Source organism: Trichomycterus rosablanca, chromosome 21 (genome assembly GCF_030014385.1).
Source record: "Trichomycterus rosablanca isolate fTriRos1 chromosome 21, fTriRos1.hap1, whole genome shotgun sequence".
NCBI lineage: Eukaryota > Metazoa > Chordata > Actinopteri > Siluriformes > Trichomycteridae > Trichomycterus > Trichomycterus rosablanca.
The window spans coordinates 17075840-17096804 of NC_086008.1; the positions used below are offsets into that span (position 1 = coordinate 17075840).

Sequence of the window (20965 nt, forward strand, 5' to 3'; positions counted from 1 at the left end):
GCTGTGGGATGCACTGCAGTCAGCATAGCTCCAGATACCTGTGACAACCTACCAGGACCTTATTGAGTCACTCCCAGCACGTCTAGCTGCTGTCCATGCTGCACACGGCGGTTACTCTGGATATTAGCTGGTCATAATAATGCAACTCGACAGTGTATTTAGTATGTAGTAAGTGGTTTAAGAGACAAGAGTTGGATTCCATTCCACAGGGTCTCTAAGCAGGCCCTCTTATTTCCTATACACCATCCATGTGATATTAACTAAAATAACTTTAGTTGGTGAAATCCCTTTATTCCGAATCATGTACATTGACAGCAATCTTTGACTGTTCCATTGCTTTCTAAAGTAACTAGCAAACTAAAAACCCAGAGCCACGTTACAAACTGTGTATGTAATTCAGAAAAAATTTAATTTTATAGACATGCAACAGGTCTGTGTCATGTTTACATTGTGCCGAACTGCTCGTTATTAACTATGTAAACGTTTATGAGCTAAATTCATTTTCTGGTGGGGTTACTTTCACATCATTCATAGTTTTCAGCAAAGATAAATGACAGATTAGTTTAATAGCACTCACAGACAGAAACTGTGACATGATCCTGCTTGTACCACTTGTTGCTACCAGATAACGCGCCAGCTGTGTTAACCACTAGACGGACGATGATTAATGGGTAAACTTGACTGTCAACTTCCTGCGTAGTGATAAAGTGTTACTGCTACATACAGAGTTTAAAGTTTCCTTCGTACTGAATGACTTTCACTCCCTCTGGTTTGAAATCTCACTTAAAATTAAGGCTGCACGATTTATCGTTTCAGCATAGTCATCGCGATGTGTGCATGCACAATAGTCACATCGCAGGACGTGCGATGTCACTTAATGCAAATTAAATCAAATACTTCATTCTACAACTTTTTTGCTGCATGACACAAAACGAAAATTCACAGCGTTCTCATTTTTCATGACGTATCTACCAGTGTGTTCGAAAACCTAGTGAGCCGCCTCGCTGTCTTACTACCTACATAGGCAGCTGCCTCAGTAGAGAGGATTCTAATAAGTCATTAACTTTTATAAGGCAGGTTATTCGAACGCGCTACTTAGACAGCGATTCCATCGGGTTTCGCGTTTAGCATCTTGCCATTAAAACCAATAAAATGAGGTGGGACAGCGCTAACATGTCAATATAACATCTCGATTCGTGTACAGAAAACGGTTACATTTGCTGACAAGCCCAAACTTGCAAATAAAAACACTCGTTAAAACAGATTTACATTTGAAAATAACTTTGTCCGCACAGTCAGTCATGTTTATTTTTCTGTGAGAGAAGAGATGCCGCAATGAATTCTGGTATTGCCTTCACAGGGCTCTAGACTAACCTTTTGCACTGGTTGCACTGGTGCGCCTAACTATTTTTCTTAGGTGCACCAGCACAAAAGTTAGGTGCACCCAAATTTTCGACCGCATCGCATTCAACACAGGTTCACTTTTTTTTTTAAATCGCTGTCCATATAGGCAATATTGACTTGTAAATGATTAACTAACAATCTGGTCAAAATGGCAAATCTGTTTGCTGCTGCCTGCCGCTGAAAGGCAGTGGGGAGAGGGGACACTCGGGCAGTGCATTTATCGTGGCATGTAATGTGTTTTATAGATGCATTGTGCTTTTTCAGCCTTTCAATTCGAAATGTATTAGAACCAGTCACAAATACACTATTGCAGGCCATGGTCTTCCCATGCTCTTTACAGTTAATTATAGTATTATAGTCTAATTATAGTACACTATTATAAAAATTCTAAAAATAATAATAGAGTAAATGTGTGTGTATATTTAAAATTATATGTATATATATTTGTGTGGGTTTGTGTGTATGTGTGTGTGTATGGGGCTCTAGTGTTAGAGTGTAATCTTAAATGCAGTGCATTATATTATCGGCTTTACTGTATCTTTTACACAGAAACGCTTGCGGTGCACTCACTGTGTATTTTGATTACCTGTATTATAATATTTCATGGTCTTTTAGTTATTTTTATATTTTACTTAACAAAAATATTGTCGTTATTGTTTTTACTTTCGCTATCGCGGCACTTTACCGTTAGCATTAGCCACTTGCTACTAGAGGGTCGGCTCACCTAGTCACTGTCCGGGATGTTACGGGTCTTTTGCTGCGTGTGGTGGTGGAGGTGTGGGAATAAAGGCACACGACAAGGAAGAGTCACTTTAACTGTTTAGTCAGAACTTCAGTGAGCGTTACAGCACTTTAGACTGCCTAGCTCCAGCACCCGAACTTCAGTTCTGGGGCCATCCGACGAGTCTCATATACAAAACTACCTGTGCAGAACGTCCAAACGCACATGTATAAACCTGGTGCTGCATTCTGATTGGCTGAGCTGAATGTCGCTCACATATCGCCGCTACAATATTGTCCCGCCCCTCACTATCTCTGATTGGTTTAGACCATGATATTGGCCTGATGTGTGTGTGTTGTTGAACCTGAGACTTTTCAGAGTCGCGGAGACAGATTTTTTTTAGTCGCACCATTGAAAAATTAGGTCGCATGTGCGACCAAATTGGTCGCACTCTAGAGCCCTGCTTCATCACTAAGGATGCTTCCGATTCTCACTCGTTCTTGAGTCAAAATAACGTTGAAATATTAAGATGCCTCAGTAGTGAGCTTAGTAAGGTGTATAGCTGCTCTTTTGTTTGTATAGTTTTTTTAAATAATGTTTACTACTTGAAGAGGTTTTGATTGTGAAATAAAATATTAAATGACCCATTTTGTCAATCCTGTTAATTCCCTCATGTGATATTGAAGCTTTCTTAGTTTAATGCTCAGTTTCAACTGAGTACAAAGATGTAGCTTGTCATAATCTTTTGTATCTCTTGTAGGCACCACCCTTTTTTACAGATGAGCCCCTTATTTAGAGTAAGATACATACATTATTAATATTATTAATAATGTGGTGAAAATTCCTGCATTTTTTTAATATCGCAATATATATCGCAGAAAAAAAAAAATCGCAATGTCAGTTTTTTCCAATATCGTGCAGCCCTACTTAAAATGTCTGAATTCCACTTCAGAAGAACCTACTGGGGTGACCGAAATGCACCTTAACTTGCTAGTGATGTAGGTGATGTGTTCCACTCACAAACGCACCAGCATCACACATGAAATTGCAGCATCACAAACTAGAAACGAGCATGAATACTCACAAATGCCATGACTGATTCTTAATTTAATTAATTTCCCCCCCTTTTTCTCCCTTTTTAGCGCGTCCAATTGCCCGATTGCGTCATGCTTCCTCTCCACCAATGCCAATTCCTGCTCTGATTGAGGTGAACGAAGCTAACCCCCTCCGACACGTGGGCAGCATGCCGTATGCATCGTCACCTACACTTTGACGAGTGCAGTGCAGCTCAGCACTGTGTATGGAGAGACACACCCTGACAGCACTCTTTTCTCATCTCTGTGCAGGCGCCATCAATCAGCCAGCAGAGGTCCTAATTGCATTAGGTATGAGAGAGAGACCCTATCCGGCTTAATCCCGCCCATATCTGAACAACAGGCCAATCGCTGTTCATGTGGCAGAGATGAGATTCGATACGATGTGTTCGAGATCCCAGCTCTGGTTCCAGCGTGTGTTTTTACCGCTGCGCCACCTGAGCGGCGCTGTTACTGATTCTTAATATCTGTGCTCTTATAGTTTGGATTCTGGAAATTTAGATGTGATGTATAAATATGGCTTCATTGTCTTTAATTTTTTCATCAACTGCTTCATCCTGGTCAGGGTCTCAGCAGGTCCGGTTTCCCCTAGAAACACTGGGCGCAGGGCAAAAATGCCCTGGACAGGGTTGCCATGAGACATTAGCCAATCGTGTCAGTGGAGACACCAGACCTACTATAAGCACCACTGACATTAGAACCCCAGAACCCAGGATCTCAGCGGTTTATTAAGTAGTGCAGACCACCTTAAATAAAGGCAAATCACTTGCAATGATGCAAGAGAAAATTAAATACTAATAATTTCAAACCCATAACATCGTCAAACACCCACCCACACACATACATACATACAGTACATACATACACTCACATACGCCTTACAGTTTTTGAGTATTTGCCTGCTTTCTCAGCTGAAAACTTGGCCAGACCTGCTGAGAGCTTGTTCTGTATTGAATTTGGATTGTATTCATTTTTATTTTCTGGCTAAAACAGAACACAAAAACGATTAGTGGTCTTACTCGCAGCCATTGTTTTTCTGTCAAGGCGTCGCTGTAATCGACATCTCTGCGGAGGCGTGACCCACGTGGAAACATCTTCTCCTTCTCGTCCTCACAAGTGAGCCGCTCCACTTCGGCATCATCTTTAATGATCCAGGATGGCAGCTCATCCTCCTCCAGCAGACGAGGTTTGCGTTTGGGGTTTCGTGCGTCCTCTCTACGCCTATCCAAGTCCATGCGCTGGAAGGATAAACAGCATTTTCATCCTCCATTTATATTAAAGGCTTTGTATACTAGGCTTACTAACTTCATAAAGGAAAATCATCCTTCATCCTCACCATGAAAAGTTCAAATTCCTCCTCCTGGCGGGCAATCATTTGATTTAGCGTTTCATCGTCTGGAACTTCATCTTCCTCCTGATATTGCAATAGACAATAAAAGAAGAAAAACAAACAATTACAAAATAATCAGTATAAATTACAATATAGGTCCGCTACATTGGCCAGCAGTAACTTGGACTTTATTTACAGCAATTTAGTTTTTTATAATCATGTTATTGATGTCTAGGCCACAGCTGTCTTACAATGTCTCTCTGACCTGTAGTAGCTATTTTGTGGTCTTGCTGCACCAAATTTGTCATCTGATGACCCTGATTGTGACTACATTTAATGCCTTTAAGCCTATGAGTAGCCAGATCACAAGCTTTAAATATATCAGAAGACAAGGAAAAAATGCAACCTTAAAGGTAGCATTACCTTAAACACATATGTTGCATAAGTTTGGGGTAAATTTTTTCATGTTTAGGCATGGCCACTGAATAGATGTATGAATGCTTTATTCATTCTGAACCTTCAGACACTGTTAGAAGATTTCGGTATGGAGGAACCCTGACCTTAATGACCCCCCCACATTGATGAAGTAGAACATCGATTGTATGCCAGGACTTCTCGTCCAAAATCAATGCCTGAATTCACAAATTCGCTTCAGACTGAATAGGCACAAAATCCCATAGACATTTGTGAAGGCTTTACATTTGTGGAAAGCCCTCCAAGAGTGGAGGCTGTTATGATGGCAAAAAAGGGGCTACATTTTAAGGCCTCATGATCATGGTGTCCACATACGTTTGCAGAAAAGCCATATATTTTACATTATTAGAATTAGAGGCAAACTCACTAATTAAATTTTATGGAAAAAACAAACATACAAAAAACAATCAAACCACACAGAATGCTGTTATTTTATCTAGAAAAGAAGCTTAGGAACCTAAAAAATATGCTAGCAAGCTTTGTCTACACTATATTGCCAAAAGTATTTGCTCGCCTGCCTTCACACGCAAAAAACTTACCATATAGAACCACTTTGTAGTTCTACAATTACTGACTGTAGTCCATCTGTTTCTCTACATACTTTTTTAGCCCACTTTCATGCTGTTCTTCAATGGTCAGGACCCCCACAGGACCACCACAGAGCAGGTATTATTTAGGTGGTGGATGATTCTCAGCACTGCAGTGACACTGACATTGTGGTGGTGTGTTAGTGTGTGTTGTGCTGGTATGAGTGGATAAGACACAGCAGTGCTGCTGGAGTTTTTAAATACTGTGTCCACTCACTGTCCACTCTATTAGACACTCCTAGCTAGTTGGTCCACCTTGTAGATGTAAAGTCAGAGACGATCGCTCGTCTATTGCTGCTGTTTGAGTCGGTCATCTTCTAGACCTTCATCAGCGGTCACAGGATGCTGTCCATGGGGCGCTGTTGGCTGGATGTTTTTGGTTGGTGGACGATTCTCAGTCCAGCAGTGACAGGGAGGTGTTTAAAAACTGCAGCAGCGCTGCTGTGTCTGATCCTCTCATACCAGAGAACTACAAAGTGCTTTTATATGGTAAGTTTTTCAGGATGAACTCAAGTTCATATGCGTGTGAAGGCAGGCGAGCGAATACTTGTGGCAATATAGTGTATAATTTTTTTTATTCATAGATTAAACATTTTCAATCCATGTATGAACTGCCCTCTTAAAGCTGCAAAACCTACAAAACAGCATCAGAATCAGATTTCTGTTGATGCATGCTCAATAATCCAGGTACACAAATCCACAAAGTTGAATCAGTTCATCTGGACACAAGTTTGTTGTAGAGAAACAACAAACTTGTGTCCAGATGAACTGATTCAACTTTGTGGGTTAGATTTCAATTTGTACCCTTCGAGCCAAAAGTTGGGCTCAGCTTAAGTCACCTTTTAGGACTCAAGGAAAACACGCATCAAGGTTCTTCTCTCTGCTAGATTGCTTGTGGTGAAATGAACTTTCCCCAGCAGTCTGAGAAGCAGTTTTTAAACAACAACTGAAGACCCTTTTTATAAATACCTAAATGAACACTTACCCTACAGTTACTGATTAGACAAAAACCTTTAGTGTGCTTTTTCTATTCTTTACTTATATTGTCTTAATTGGGTTCAGCGAAATTCTCTATTCAAGCAGTTTTTACACGATAAGCACTTCGTTCACTGGCACATATTGCCAGGCCACTGAGTGGCAGGCTTGAAAATGATACACAGTATTGACTGACAGTATTGCACAACGGCGTATTAGGGCCACTGTAAAAAAATTTAAGTTTCGATTTCGAGAATAAAGTCAAAATTATTTCGAGAATAAAGTCAAAATAATTTCGAGATTAAAGTCAAATAAAAGTCTAAATATTATGGCCAAAGAGTGTGCAGCAGTTGTAGGCTTGTCAGTTCAGAGAAGCACGGGTCTCAGTACCTGGATCGGCATGCAAGCGCTGAGGGCAGCCTCCAATGCACGGTACTGTGGTTATCCAATAACCCCTGATTAGTTTTTTTGGGGTCGTTGTTTGTATTGTGCGCCTCCATCCACATGACACGACTACTAAACCCGTCAATGTAACCATTTATAGCGATGCTATATGGCTTTAGTCCTTCTAAATAAACAGTTTATTGCAAAGCCGTTTCAGTGTCCTAACGCTAATAACAAACTGGTGCTGATAAGCCAGGAGATTGGGGATTTCTTTATTTGTGGAGGTTGCTATGGCCATAATATTTCGACTTTAATCTCGAAATCATTTCGGCTTTATTCTTAAAAATTGAAACTTGAAAAAAAATGTTTTTCTTTGTGGCCCTAATACGCCGTCGTAGTATTGTCACTTTATTCATATGCAGTAGTTTAAAACAAAGAAGCTCGATGCTTAAGTGGTGCAGCGGCCTATTACACTAGCCCACCACCTCTGAAATCCAGGGTTCGAATCTCAGCGGCACCATCAGACAGCCGGGCATCTACACAGAAATGATTGGCTATGTCTGAGGGAGGGGATGGCCTAAGCCCCTTATAAAGTATTCCTGTCTTGTGTTTAGTGTTTTCCTTTAAGATACTGACCAGAATGAAGCAGTTGATGAAAATGAAATGAAACAAACAAGAAAGCTTTTGCAGTGATTGTCACTTGGAGACATGAGAAGATAAAATTCTCAGCAAAAAGGATAAATTAAATTCATAAAACTTTATTATTTCGTCAACATAAAGGAGAACGAAATCATATTGAAGAGTTATGAGGGAAACGTGCTATCTATGAGAGAAACATGCTACCTAAAATGCAAATTCGGTCTCACCGTTTCACGGCTCACTAGTCTCTAAGCTGTGTTTTTTTTTCTCAATATCTCGGTTTTAAACACTTCAGGGTCCACCATGTCGTCCTTCTGACTACATAATATAAACAATTAGTCAATAAGTAAACAACTGGCGGTGTTTTGAGAAGGCCAGCGGCAAACTGTGTCAAAGTTCAATCAGATTGAGCGCAGCGACAAGTGGTAAAAACTGAGCATCCAATTGATAAATATGCATAACGCTCTAAGTAGCGCAGCGGCAAGGTGAGCACAGCCACCGCAGGGCAGTTTTGCCTCTTATCATGTGAATGCAGCCTTAGGCTGATGCCCGTGTGTACAAGAGTGAGGAAAATATTTATTAGCTGAGAGACAGCCCGTTTGTAGGTCAACTGGATGAGAGCGTCAGCTAAATGGAGTAAATGTAAATGTGATGAAGATACACTGCCAAAGGTCTGGTGGGAGTAGACAGTAATTTATGTAATTACTTGCTAATAATGTGACTCTCATCTGCTTTTTATGAGAGCTACACATCCACGCAGCTGTGCCAGAAATAATCAGAGAGGAAATATGCAGTGCTGCCTGGAATAAAACAGCCTGCTCAGCTGTTCAACCTTCTAACCCTGTCCTGCTCTAGGAGAATTTGCACTGAAAGGTTTGATAAAAGGGCAAAGTCAGCTCAGTCCATTCTATAGGAACTGCAATGTGTATCTGAAAACTGCCTATGAAAAATGACTGTGTTCAAAAAAAAGAACGTGTGGGAATTACAAAGAAGTGCAGGGGTTGCATTTTTTTGGCTACGACTATAGATTACCAGAAAGGAAAGTGAAGTCATCAAAAAATGGATTAAAAGGTGGCTGTCAAACATGTGTCAGACATTGCCTAAGCAATGCTGTGTTTTACAACAAAATCGAGTCTCTATCAAAGAAAAGTCTACAGACTTCTGCACATTTGTCATTTAAGCAATAGAACACGAGAGGGAGTGTGTTATCGTGAATAACATCACGGCTGTGATTCGGTCACAGTGATTCGCGAAAACACACAACCTCAAGTGTTCTATTGCTTTTAAACAACAGTTTTTACAAAATTAAGAAAGAAAATAAATCAAAGAAGCACTGAATTTCATAATAAATATGCTTTAATATTGACAATACCTTCCACCAAAAAGTAGTTCCACAACGAATATAAAGTTTAACACTACAAAGCAGACATCCCAAGTTGCAAAAACTCATTTCAGGAAGGTAAGAAGAACAAGAAGAAGAAGGCAAGAACCTCCGAAGGGAAAAAAAAAGAAATAAAAAACCTTTTGCACACACCAAAGGATTATGGGTGATAACAGAACTTTTAGGAGCGTTACAAACACATTAATGTTCCCTACATAGTGCACTAGATTGTGTATCAGATCATGAATTTATGTTCCCTACATAGTGCACTAGACAGTATATTAGACAATTGATTTATGTTCCCTACACAGTGCGCTAGATTGTATATCAGATAACGGATTTTAAACGCGAACGGGAAAAAAGTCTGTGTCGCCTGCGTGCGCGTTTGTGTGCATGAAGCTTGTCGTTACTGGCAACGCGTCAGCGGAGTAATACAGTTGTGGTGTGAAAAGGCCGTGCTGATATTCGTGAGAACGCTTCTCAACCAATCAGATTGTAAGGTCATAACTAACTGTTGTATAAATACGATTCTACAACTGGGATTTAATAGGGTTCTACTACCTCACAAATCAGCTAGGCTGTGGCATTTTAACAATGTTCAATTGGTATAAGCAGGCCCTGTGTGTGCCCATAAAACGATTCCTACACTATAACATCACCACCAGCAGCGGTTAGGTCCATGGATTTATGCTCTTGCAGAAAAAATGATGATTTATCAGCTTGAACTGATCTGAACTCTATTCACAAGGAGTTTTCCCACCCAGGAATTGCTACTTACTGGATGTTTTAAGTGTCAGTAATATTTTATATACAAGCATGTTCATGAACAAAGCACTGTTGCCAACTAGCTTTAGCTCAATTGGGTATGTTGTGTTTAACCACCTGAACCAACCTTGTGGGCTCAACAAAGCCATTTTGGGTGGAAGATCTATGTTCAGCAAGTCTAAATGCCACATATGGTTCATTTTTTACCACCTTTCAAATGCTCCAGGGTCAAATGGTGGTAAGCTTTAGAACAGGCTTTCCTTGCAGATGGTGAGCTTAGGGTTTCCATGGGCAAGAAGCTGTACCTAATCCTATCAATTAACCTCATGGTGAACAGGTTCTTGTGCTGAGGTTGCTTCCAGAGGTGGTTTAAGTTTTGCAACAAAGGACTGATTATTTTTATGTGCTATGAACAGCGCTGTCAACATTGTATTTCTTTAATAAATTAGTGCACTATATGGCCAAAGGCTTTTTATTCAGATTTTGCATTTTCCCACTTTCCTCCCAATCTGGTCCAAGAGTACTGTGCTTCTACCTTCATATGGCCACCCCAGATGGCTTATAGCAACCAGTTTAGTATTGTGTAAACTGCATGACTAAACGGATTCCTCACAATATATGTTAAATTAAAGTTCAAGATCCCACTCCTGAACAGCTATGCAGAATTGCCAGAATGTCAGGGACAACTCTGGTATGTCGAACTCTCATACCATGGGCTCTGATCAGATGATCTCTCGGGAATCACACTACCAGACAGATAACTGAGGATGACGCTGGAACATTGATCTCCATGGGTTCGGCTCTCTCACCCAGATTATTGATCTCTGTGGGCTCTGCAAAATTTCTAAGATGGCTGGTGCGTCTCTCCCCTTGGGCTGAACTGCCTTGTCTTGTTCACTGCCTTCCAGAGGCTTGACTCTCTTTATTGAACACCAAGCGGAGTAATCTGAAGCCTGAGCAGAGCTGTAAATCGAGATCAGTTCCAGAGATCATCTGAAAGGAAGCTTCTGGCCACACTGGCTTTTTTTTAGATTTGCAGAAAGTCATTTGATGAAAATGTAATTTTCATTGAGATTGAAAATTCTAATACAAAAATCAAAGAAGACCAGTGTTGCTTCTTCACCACTAAGATTTTTATGTTGGTCTGGAGCAGAAGCACCTCTTAGTTTTTTTTTTTTTTTGCTTGGTACGATCCCATCAGCTTACTAATAAGAAGCTGTCTTTCCTGGAGAGCTTACCGGAGTGAACAAGATGCCCGGGATACCTGTGGAGCATCGACCTCCATGGGTTCATACCGGAGCAAACAGGATGGCCGGGATACCTGTGGAGCATCGACCTCCATGGGTTCAATCTCCTCACCCTGCTCGATGACCTTCATTGGCTCGACTTCATTTTCATTAAGTGCCAGATTAAAAAATCCAGAAATTAGCACAGTGATGTTTTGGTCAACTGGCATCTGGCAAAATGCAAAAGGTCCAATGGAGGACATCTGGATAGTAATTTGTAAGTTTGTTTTAAATACAATGTGAACAGAGACTAGAGAATCGTCTGAATGCTGCGTGTGTTTAGTGTAGATGAGGAGGATGAACGTGAGGTTTCAGTTGATGGGAGGCTGTGATGCGTCACAAGTTCTGTGATGTCATCCTAGCTGTATTAGTACAGAGCAGCCTTAAACAGACTGATGAGCTTAGTGTTTGACATATAAACACACCAGGATATTTAATAATGTACTATAAAGCCAAAGGTTTGTGGACATTCAACCATTTCATAAAATGTAATTAAAGAATTTTAAATAATTTCCCTAATGCCTAGTTCACACTAGACGATTTTTGCCCTGATTTTCGCTCGGTGACTGGTCGGCGCTAGATTTGCTGGCTCAGGAGCAACTCGGCGTTCGCTCGGCGATCAAAACTCGGCTCTTAATCGCAACTTGACAACTTGATCCGACCTAGCATGTCAGATATCTGAATGGGTGTTTCCCGACTGGCAATGAGTGCTATGTCGAACAGCCAATGAGAACGCAAGATACAACGTGAGAAGAAATGCAGGGGAGGAGTGTAAAAGGCTGTACAGGGGCTTAATATAGTTTATATCATAATATCATAATAAAGTTTTACAGTATTTCTGACCTTATCGTTCTTTACAAAACACCAACGTTGCATTGCAAAAATATTTATTAACCTCCAACTCACTACACAACAACTCAAGCCAAATCCACTAAGATTCATTTATTTTTTCTCTTTGTTTTTACGTGCACAAACTTTGATCGCTCGCTACTTGTGCATTTTAGGACGTGGTATCATTAAACCTTTCGTCACATCTCACGTGTGTTTTCGTAACAAAACGATATTTGTGAGAGCAGAGAAGCTCGCCTGCAATTCCAGTTGGTGATAGATGGTGTAGTGTGAGACCCCCTATCACCGATCAGTCGTGTAGTGTGAAATACACACCGACTGAAAGACTCCCGAGTGCAAAAGATTCAGTCGTGTAGTGTGAACTGTACAGCGACCCGGCAAATCAGAAAGTCGTGTAGTGTGAACTTGGCATTAGCGACATCAAGAGAAACCCCTAAGAAGGGTTAGATATGTTAAATAATCTGTAACCTAAACTAACCCGTTGTGAATTAGAAGCACATCAAAAGTTTTTAAGTTGTCTTGACAGTGTGGCGTTTAAAATGTCTCAGTCCTAATTAGTTTGAACGGGATGTACATTACTGCCCACTGCAATCTGCTAATGAAAATAAAGTGAAAACTATTTCCTAGTTGCTGTGGTCTTACCTCATTCTGCTCCTCATGTTCCAGGATGGCCTGCAGAAAAACCCGGCGCTCATGGCCAGAAGACTTCTGGTCAAACATTCCTGCCTGGATGACCTTCTGATCAACATTAAGTTTGTATTTGGCAGCAGCAAGGATCTTCTCCTCCACACTATTGACGGTGCAGAGACGCAGAACACGCACCTCGTTCTGCTGTCCGATTCGGTGAGCACGATCCTGAGCCTGTAAATCCTAAACAGCAAAAACAAACCAGAGCTTAAAAGCAACTACTGGCCTCATATTCAGTAAGTAATACTTTTAAAATGTTTAAGTCCTACATTCTGAATCTGTGCTAGATTTATGTAAACATTTTTAATCTATTTAAAACAAATAACATTATGTCCCAGTACTTTTATAATGAGTATAGTAATTCTATTGTTATTATTAAATAGGACAGGTGTGTCAGAAGGAGCACTTAGTGTCAAAAATGTGCCAAATCAAATATGGGTACAAATGATCCACTGTGGGGAGCCCAAGCAGGAGCCAAACGGATTCTCATATTCATTTAATTACATTTCCCACCTATGCATGTAAAATCTTCAGAACCAGAACATTTTAATTATAGCTCTGTCATGGACTGGCTGAGTCTGAATGCTTAAAGGCCCCAAAATACCAAAACTGATTTGCAAAACTAAATAAAAGAGGCCTTTGAGTACTGAAACTTATTCTGCCTACAGCATTTAAATATGTGATTTTATCTCCCTCTTCAGGCCTTTTCTAAACATGGCATTTAACATCAGCACATCAGTTTTGCATTCAGTCAGTTGCAGACCTGATGGGGATTCCAGTCGCTGTCGAAAATAACAACAGTGTCGGCAGCTTGCAGATTGAGACCCAGGCCCCCTGCTCTGGTGCTCAGCAGGAAGATGAAATACTGCGAGCCTTCCTCATTAAACTTCTTCAGCAGAGTGGCACGGTCATCAGCCTTTGTTGTCCCTGCAAAACACGAAGCGGCTGAATAAATCAGCTCAAAAACAAAAGGTTGCATTAGCTTCTGATAAAAGGTCAACTCAAACACCTACTAACGAACCACAGTAGAAACAAATTCCCTGATGCTTGTTTACAGACATTTATTCCTAATGCTATTTGAAAGCTTTCAGCTTGCTCTTAAGAAATCAAAATGCCTCTGCAGAACACAACATTAAAAACAAAAGATTACCATCTAGCCGTAGGTACAGGAAGTTCCGGTAGGAGAAGTAATCTTCCATGATAGTCATTAAAGATGTCATCTGACAGAAAAGCAGAACACGATGACTGGTGGCCTGAAGCTTAGGCAGGATCCTATCCAACAGCTCAAATTTTCCTGAAGCTCGATACAGCTCATGGCTGGCAAAAAAAAACAACACATCTCACAAATATTTACATACAGCAGAACTTACACCCTTCTGTAAATCACTTAAACCTCGAATTTATTAATATTAATTGTCACTGAAGTCTGGAAAGAATGAATTTAATAAAAAAGCTGCTTACCCGGTGATGATGCCATTTGGGTAGCCTAAATGCTCAGCAAAAGATTCCTAACATAAGAAATAGAAAATAAAATTGGTAGTCAACAAAGGCTTCTAAAAGAGAGAGACACAAATGATGCTCTTGTCATTTAAGCAGGGGTGTCATCTATCTGCTGGCCGGGTGCCTACACAGACATGATTGGCTATATTTGGAGAGAGAAAGGGCCAAATGGATTTATCACTCTGCTGTATCTGTGGCCTCTGTTGGCTGGTCGATGGCGCCTGCACAGAGACGGGGGATAATAGAAAGCAGTGCATGACTGTATGCAGTACTGATGCCTGTGTGAACCCTCCTCAGGCAGGCTGGGGTTCAACTGGGCAATTGAATTGACTAGATTGGAAGACAAAGGGTACAATGCACAAACAGAATTTAAAAAATAGGGAAGGATGGCATGGTACCATTAGTAAGAGGTTATTAGTAGTAGTAGTAGTAGTAGTAGTAGTAGTAGTAATAATTTAATCGTCATGTTTTACCACCGCTTTATCCTGGTCAGGGTGGCGGTGAGTCCAGCTTTTGCAGAATCACTGGGCCCAGCGCTATATCACAGCCACAGAGCCTCGGCCACCCCTCAGACATAGCCAATCATGCCTGCATGTATATGTTATGCAGACTGACAGCAATGTTGACATTATAACCTGGAGTCTGAGTGGTTAATTATCTGTAACAATTAATCAACAGATCACTTTCATAGGTGAAAGCACTTGATATTGCTAAAAAGTAAAGCTAGAAATCAGTCAATGTTTGGATTTGCGTCTTAAGTCTTTACACGGTCTTGACTCTGTGTGCACAGATTTCATAACCTGAAATTCTTTTCAACTGCTCTGACAATACAGTTGCCAGGTAATGTGTCTGTTATGTCAGCTGTAATTTGTTCACGCTCACAAGTGTAAATTTTTTTTAAACAAAGTTGTCTGGAATTAATAAGATCATTAAACTTTTTTATTATTATTATAAGTAAATGTAACTTAATTTAAAACAGTAGCAATTCAGCTTCGCTGATTTGTTACACTGACAAATTCAAACACTGGTGGACTGTGTAGTGATAACTGACAATTAAATTATTGCCAATACTTTATTTTCGTGCATGCAAACACACTTCAGCACACATTTAAACCACAAAAAGGAACTATTGTTAATTAGCTGGCCACGTACCTCAATGTGCTGAAACATGTAAGGGTGGTTGCAAATCTTCTTCAGCTGCATGATGGTGTTCATCAGGGTCTTCGCTCCTCCTTTACCCTGTAGAATTGTCAAACACATTAAGCTTACAAACAAAATAACAAACAGAGCTAAACCACGTTATTTGGCTTTTCTCTTCTTACCTTCTTGTCTTTCTCTGAGCCATCGGTAAGCAGGATTCCTTTGGCTTGCATGTGCCTGTAGAGAACTTTCTGGATGGCAGACATGTCACATTTGATCACGTACTCCACCTGCAAAGTATGTGACAATTAAACAAATGCTTCAACAGTTTAGTCTAATTTACCTGGAACAGTCTAGCATGTGTGCGCTAAGGTCAAGCGCTCAGGTGGCGCAGCGGTCTATTACCGGGCGGTTACACGCAGGCTTGAATGGCTGTGCCTGTGTGGGAGGAAAAGGTTGAACATTTATTGCTGCTGTACAGTTGAACCGTTTGCTGTCTCGTTGAGTCTCCTGGTTTAGCAGTGGACGATGGGGAGAGCTTAGCGTGACACTCAGAACCTCACTGCGGGCAGGTGAAAACATGCAGGGGGCGGGGCTTACTGTACATCATTGTTTTTAACAAGAAGGAATTGGAGATGACTTGGTTGGGTGCAAATTTAAAAATGTATGTGTTAGGTTTATAAAATTTTATGGCCAAAGGTATGTGGACCCCTGACCATGAGCTTGATGGACAACCAATTAAAACCAGAGTTAACAGGGAAGTTGTTGCCCCTTTGTGGCTATAATAGCATCTGTGAGATCAGGCACTGATGCTGGACAAGATGGCCTGGCTTGCAATCAGTGTTCGAATTCATCCCACAGATGTACTGTATAATAGATTTGTGTTTTCTTTAATCGATCCAAGGGCACAGTCATGCTGGAACAGGAAAAATCGTCCCCAAAGTCTCCCCAAAAAGTCACAAATTTGAAAGAAAGCATTGGATTTATATGTTCCATTTGATTTTAGACATTTGTTAGCAATAATTGAAACACCTGAACTTAAATAGGAGGGTAACACTGCATTAGGGTCAGGGATGCAATGGGTCTGGTGCTGCCTGGAAACATTGGGTACAAGGCACCAGAGTGCCCAAAGGAAACGTACATAAACCCTAAAACAACTTGCCAAACTCCTCACTAAGAGAAACAAGAGATGAGATTTAAACCCAGGTCTGTGGCATACACACTGCCCGCTGTACCAGTTTGCCATCTCAACATTCTATAGAGCTTGTATATGTAAGGACATCTACATTTTTAAATTTTGTTTTGCTGTTTTTCCACCGGTTTATCTAGCTCAGGGACACGGCAGGTCCAGTTTCCCCAGAATTACTAAATGCAACGCAATAACACACCCCAGACAGGATGCCACCCTTAGACCTAGCTAATCATGTCTGTATGCGGACACCCAATCGGCTGATAGCACCACTGTGGATACAAGCCCTGGATCCCAGCAGTAGTGGACTAGTGCAGTTTACTGCTGCATCACCCCAACACACTAGCATCTAAAAATTATTTTTATTATTAGATAAGATCATCAGATTATGCCCTGATCTGACTCTTCCTAAAATTATGGAGGCACAGTTCACATTAAAGCTGAAAAAATGCAAATCAAAGTGCTCCAGTGTTATTTGGTGCTGTGTTGATTAGAAGTCGTTTGGCGTCCTGTCCAGGGTGTGTTGCTGCACTGCGCAACAGTGATTCCAGGGAAACTGGGCACAACACATTTCTGAACAGAATAAAGTGGTGGTTAAACAAGAAAAAAAACCAACATTCTTAATCAGGGCTCTAGACTAACGGTTTGCACTGGTTGCACTGGTGCACCTAACTTTTTTTCTTAGGTGCACCAGCACAAAAGTTAGGTGCACCCAAATTTTCGACCGCATCGCATTTAACACCGCAGTTTTACAGGTTCACTTTTTTTTTTTTTTTTTTAAATCACTGTCCATACAGAGGCAATATTGACTTGGAAATAACTAACAATTTGGTCAACATGGTTTCGTCTGATGATCTGTTTGCTGCTGCCTGACTATGAAGGGCAGTGGGGAGAGGGGACACTTGGGCAGTGCATTTATCGCGGCATGTAATGTGTTTTATAGATGCATTGGGCTTTTTCAGCCTTTCAATTCGAAATGTATTAGAACCAGTCACAAATATACTATTGCCGGCCACTGTCTTCTTTACAGTTAATTATAGTATTACAGACTAATTATAGCACACTTATAAAAATAATAGAGTAAATGTGTATGTATGTGTGTATATCTATTTATATGTGTGTGTATATTTAAAATTATATGTATATGTTTGTGTGTGTGTTAGAGTGTAATCTTAAATGCAGTGCATTATATTATCGGCTTTACTGAATCTTTTACACAGATTCCCAAAATCGCTTGCGGTGCACTCACTGCGTATTTTGACTACATGTATTGTAATATATTTTGGTCTTTTAGTTATTTTTATATTTTACTTAACGAAAATATTGTCGTGTTTTTACTTTCACTATCGCGGCACTTTACCGCTAGCATTAGCCCCTTGCTACTGTAGAGGCTCGGCTCACCTAGCCGCTGTCCGGTGGGGATGCTGCGGGTCTTTTGCTGTGCGGTGGTGGAGGTGTGGGAATAAAGGCACACGACAGGGTCGAGTCACTTTAACTGTTTAGTCAGGACTTAAGTGAGCGTTACAACACTTTACACCGCCGAGCTCCAGAACCCGAACTTCCATTCTAGGGACATCCGGCGAGTCTCATATACAAAACTAAACTTACGGCAGAACGTCCAAACGCACGTGTATAAACCTGGTGCTGCATTCTGATTGGCTGAGCTGAATGTCGCTCACATATCACCGCTACAATATTGTCCCGCCCTTCACTATCTCTGATTGGTTTAGACCATGATATTGGCCTAATGTGTGTCTGTTGTTTTTTTTTTCCCTCGGACGCCTGGTCGCACCGGTGCGACCTGAGATTTTTTTTAGTCGCACCATTGAGAAATTAGGTCGCATGTGCGACCAAATTGGTCGCACTCTAGAGCCCTGTTAATTCAGAGGCTCTCGAGTGGCACAGCAGTCTATTATGTTAGACCAGCCTTTCTCAACCGGGGTGCCGTCTGGCTTCGTCAGGGGTGCCGTCAAAAATATTCTGATAATTATGGGTCATTCGTGAATGATCTGATTCTATTGAACGGCTCTTTAAAATAAACAAAAGGAACCGAGTCGCACCTCTGGGAGCGGCTATATATATTTTTATTTCTGCGCAGTTCTTATCGACTGTAATCCACCCATTCCGCTTCGCATCAGTAGAGGGAATCAATCAGTCATAATGAGAGCTGTTTATTATCGAAATTCAAATCCGAAAATGGAGAACGGAGAGCAAGCAACACACACACACACACACACACACACACACACACACACACACACACAGAGAGCGAGAGAGAGCGCGAGAGACACACACACACACAAACTGATCATTATAACTACCTCATTACTGTAAATATTATAATTTTTATTGTTGTTATTTTGCACTGTTTTTATTAATATTTTATTCTATTTTGTAACTGTTTTGTATATATTTGTTCTTTCTTACTGTAATTTTTTATTATTTCTCTCTAACTTGCTTTGGCAATACAAATGTCTTTATTTGTCATGCCATAAAGCTTCTTTTGAGTTTGAGTTGAGAGAGCCGTAACCGAGCTACAGAGAGAACATGCAGAAAAGAAGCAGTGCTCTTAGTATAATGACAAATAATTGAGAAATAAACTATAAACTAATTTAATTATGTTAAATCTGATTCGTTCATGGAGCGAACTGAGCTTTTCGAGCCTAACTTACATCAAGAACAAGTACAGGGAACGACTGAGGGCTCTGGACCAGGAGCTCCGTGTCTGCCTCTCATCCATCCCTGTCAGAATAGGGCGATTGTGTGCATCATCCCAGGCTCAGGTTTCCCATTAAAAGTAAGTCACGTTTACCCCTCCCTCCCTCCCTAAATGACACCTTATGGTGTGTGTGCGTGTGTGTTAGCAGTCTGAGGGATGCAGAGTGTAAGTTTTTTAATACGTTTTAGACTGGGGTGACTTGAGATTTTGCATACTTTTAAAGGGTGCCGTGACTGAAAAAAGGTTGAGAAACACTGCGCTAGACCATCACCTCTTAGATTCAAACCGGGTAGGGTGTCTACACACATATTATTGGCTATGTCTGGCCCGAGCCCTGTGATGAATTGGCGTCCTTTCTAAGGTATTTCTGCCTTGTAACCAGTGTTTTCCGGGAAATCTAGACCTGGCGCAACCCTGACCAGGATAGAGCGGTCGATAAAGATGAAATGAAAAAAAATGTCCTCAGCCTATTATGTTCATAATTCAATGAAAATCCCAAGCAACCATTACTGCAATCACATTAAATGTATGAAAGTCTAATGCAATGGAAAATCAGTCTGGAAATTAAATAATGCAATCACCTTCTCTGGCAACTGAGACTCCACTTCCTTTTTCAGTCTACGCAGCAAGAAAGGGCGGAGCACTTTGTGAAGTCTGCGGATGATCAGAATGGTTTCCTCTTCGTTCAGATCCACCTGTTAAACAGCAGGAAAATCTATGGCTGATTTTTATATTTTGATCAGGAAGAGATTACTAATAAAAAAATAATTACTGCAAAAGAAAAATGTTAATTGCAATATACACCTCATTTTCACATTGACCTCTTTACTGAAAAAGTAATACCTGAGGATTTGCATATAAAATGCTAAAATCTTGTGAATACAAATCAGCTTGAAATGCAATCAGCTCACAGCTGTACTTCATTTAACTGTGTGGTGCTTTGATTGTGCCAATAGAAAACACAGTATATTTGTTGTATTTTAGTCCAAGTAGTGCTATATTTGTGCAAAATGAAAAGTAAATAGGGTTTGGGGTGTGTCTGGGAAACAACACAGAAGTAAGTTGCTCACAGCTGTAACTTTGTCGCCGATGTTGTTTCTACTGTTTCTTCAAGGCTATTAAGCGTCTCTCGCAATAAATCTGCCAGTCTTCGTTTGACATTTCTCTCGCTATTCTGTATGATAAAATAGCTAAAGAATGGCACCTTACTGCAAATGAACTTTACTGACACCATGTGTTTACGTAATCTGTGATTGATTAGGAACGATTTTGTCTGTACAGCCCCATTAACCACGGCCTCAAATCTGGGAATGGAATTGAACAGTGCATTTTGTTTATTGTCAAGTGATGTACAAAAGAAAATAACAGAGGTTTTGCACATATTCTGCATGTTGCTATGGAAAAGCAATGACGTGTGTATTGCCTTTTCCATTTTTCCACTGATGGCATTTTAATTTGGTTTTAATTTCTCTCCATAAGGAGCGATGCTAATTGATTCCAATTCAAATGTTCTATGCCTGTGGAAATTGATGTAATTGATGGTGTCACGCTTTGTATACCCTAGCTACCTGTGTTGATTACATCTAATTTAGCAAATGATTTAATTTTTAAAAAATGTGCATATGCACAGTCCCAAAGATAATGAATCTGTAACTACCGCTATGTAATTAAGCAACAGGAGTGTCTTATTGTAGTGGATAATTACAGCTTTGATAAACTCATTTATACAACAGTTTAACAAAATAAAGAAACTAAGTAAATTAAAGAAGTACTTTAGTACTGACAATACCTTCTGCTAAAAAGTTCCACAACAAATGAATTGCTGCTATGTAATGCTAACA

The 20965-nt window shown here is 40.5% G+C and overlaps 1 protein-coding gene across 2 annotated transcripts in view; it reads right to left on the reverse strand.

Annotated features, from left to right (window-relative positions):
• The window catches only part of smarca2 (SWI/SNF related, matrix associated, actin dependent regulator of chromatin, subfamily a, member 2), an 89277-nt gene that overhangs the window by 29846 nt on the left and 38466 nt on the right, over positions 1-20965 (reverse strand). For both annotated transcript variants that reach the window (XM_063018183.1, XM_063018184.1), the window contains exons 20-28: positions 19706-19819; positions 15399-15506; positions 15229-15315; positions 14038-14084; positions 13727-13893; positions 13340-13503; positions 12532-12759; positions 4556-4633; positions 4239-4457 (exon numbers count right to left, since the gene is read on the reverse strand). In XM_063018183.1, the coding sequence (XP_062874253.1) occupies positions 4239-4457; positions 4556-4633; positions 12532-12759; positions 13340-13503; positions 13727-13893; positions 14038-14084; positions 15229-15315; positions 15399-15506; positions 19706-19819 (1212 nt within the window). The remainder of the gene's footprint in view (positions 1-4238; positions 4458-4555; positions 4634-12531; positions 12760-13339; positions 13504-13726; positions 13894-14037; positions 14085-15228; positions 15316-15398; positions 15507-19705; positions 19820-20965) is intronic.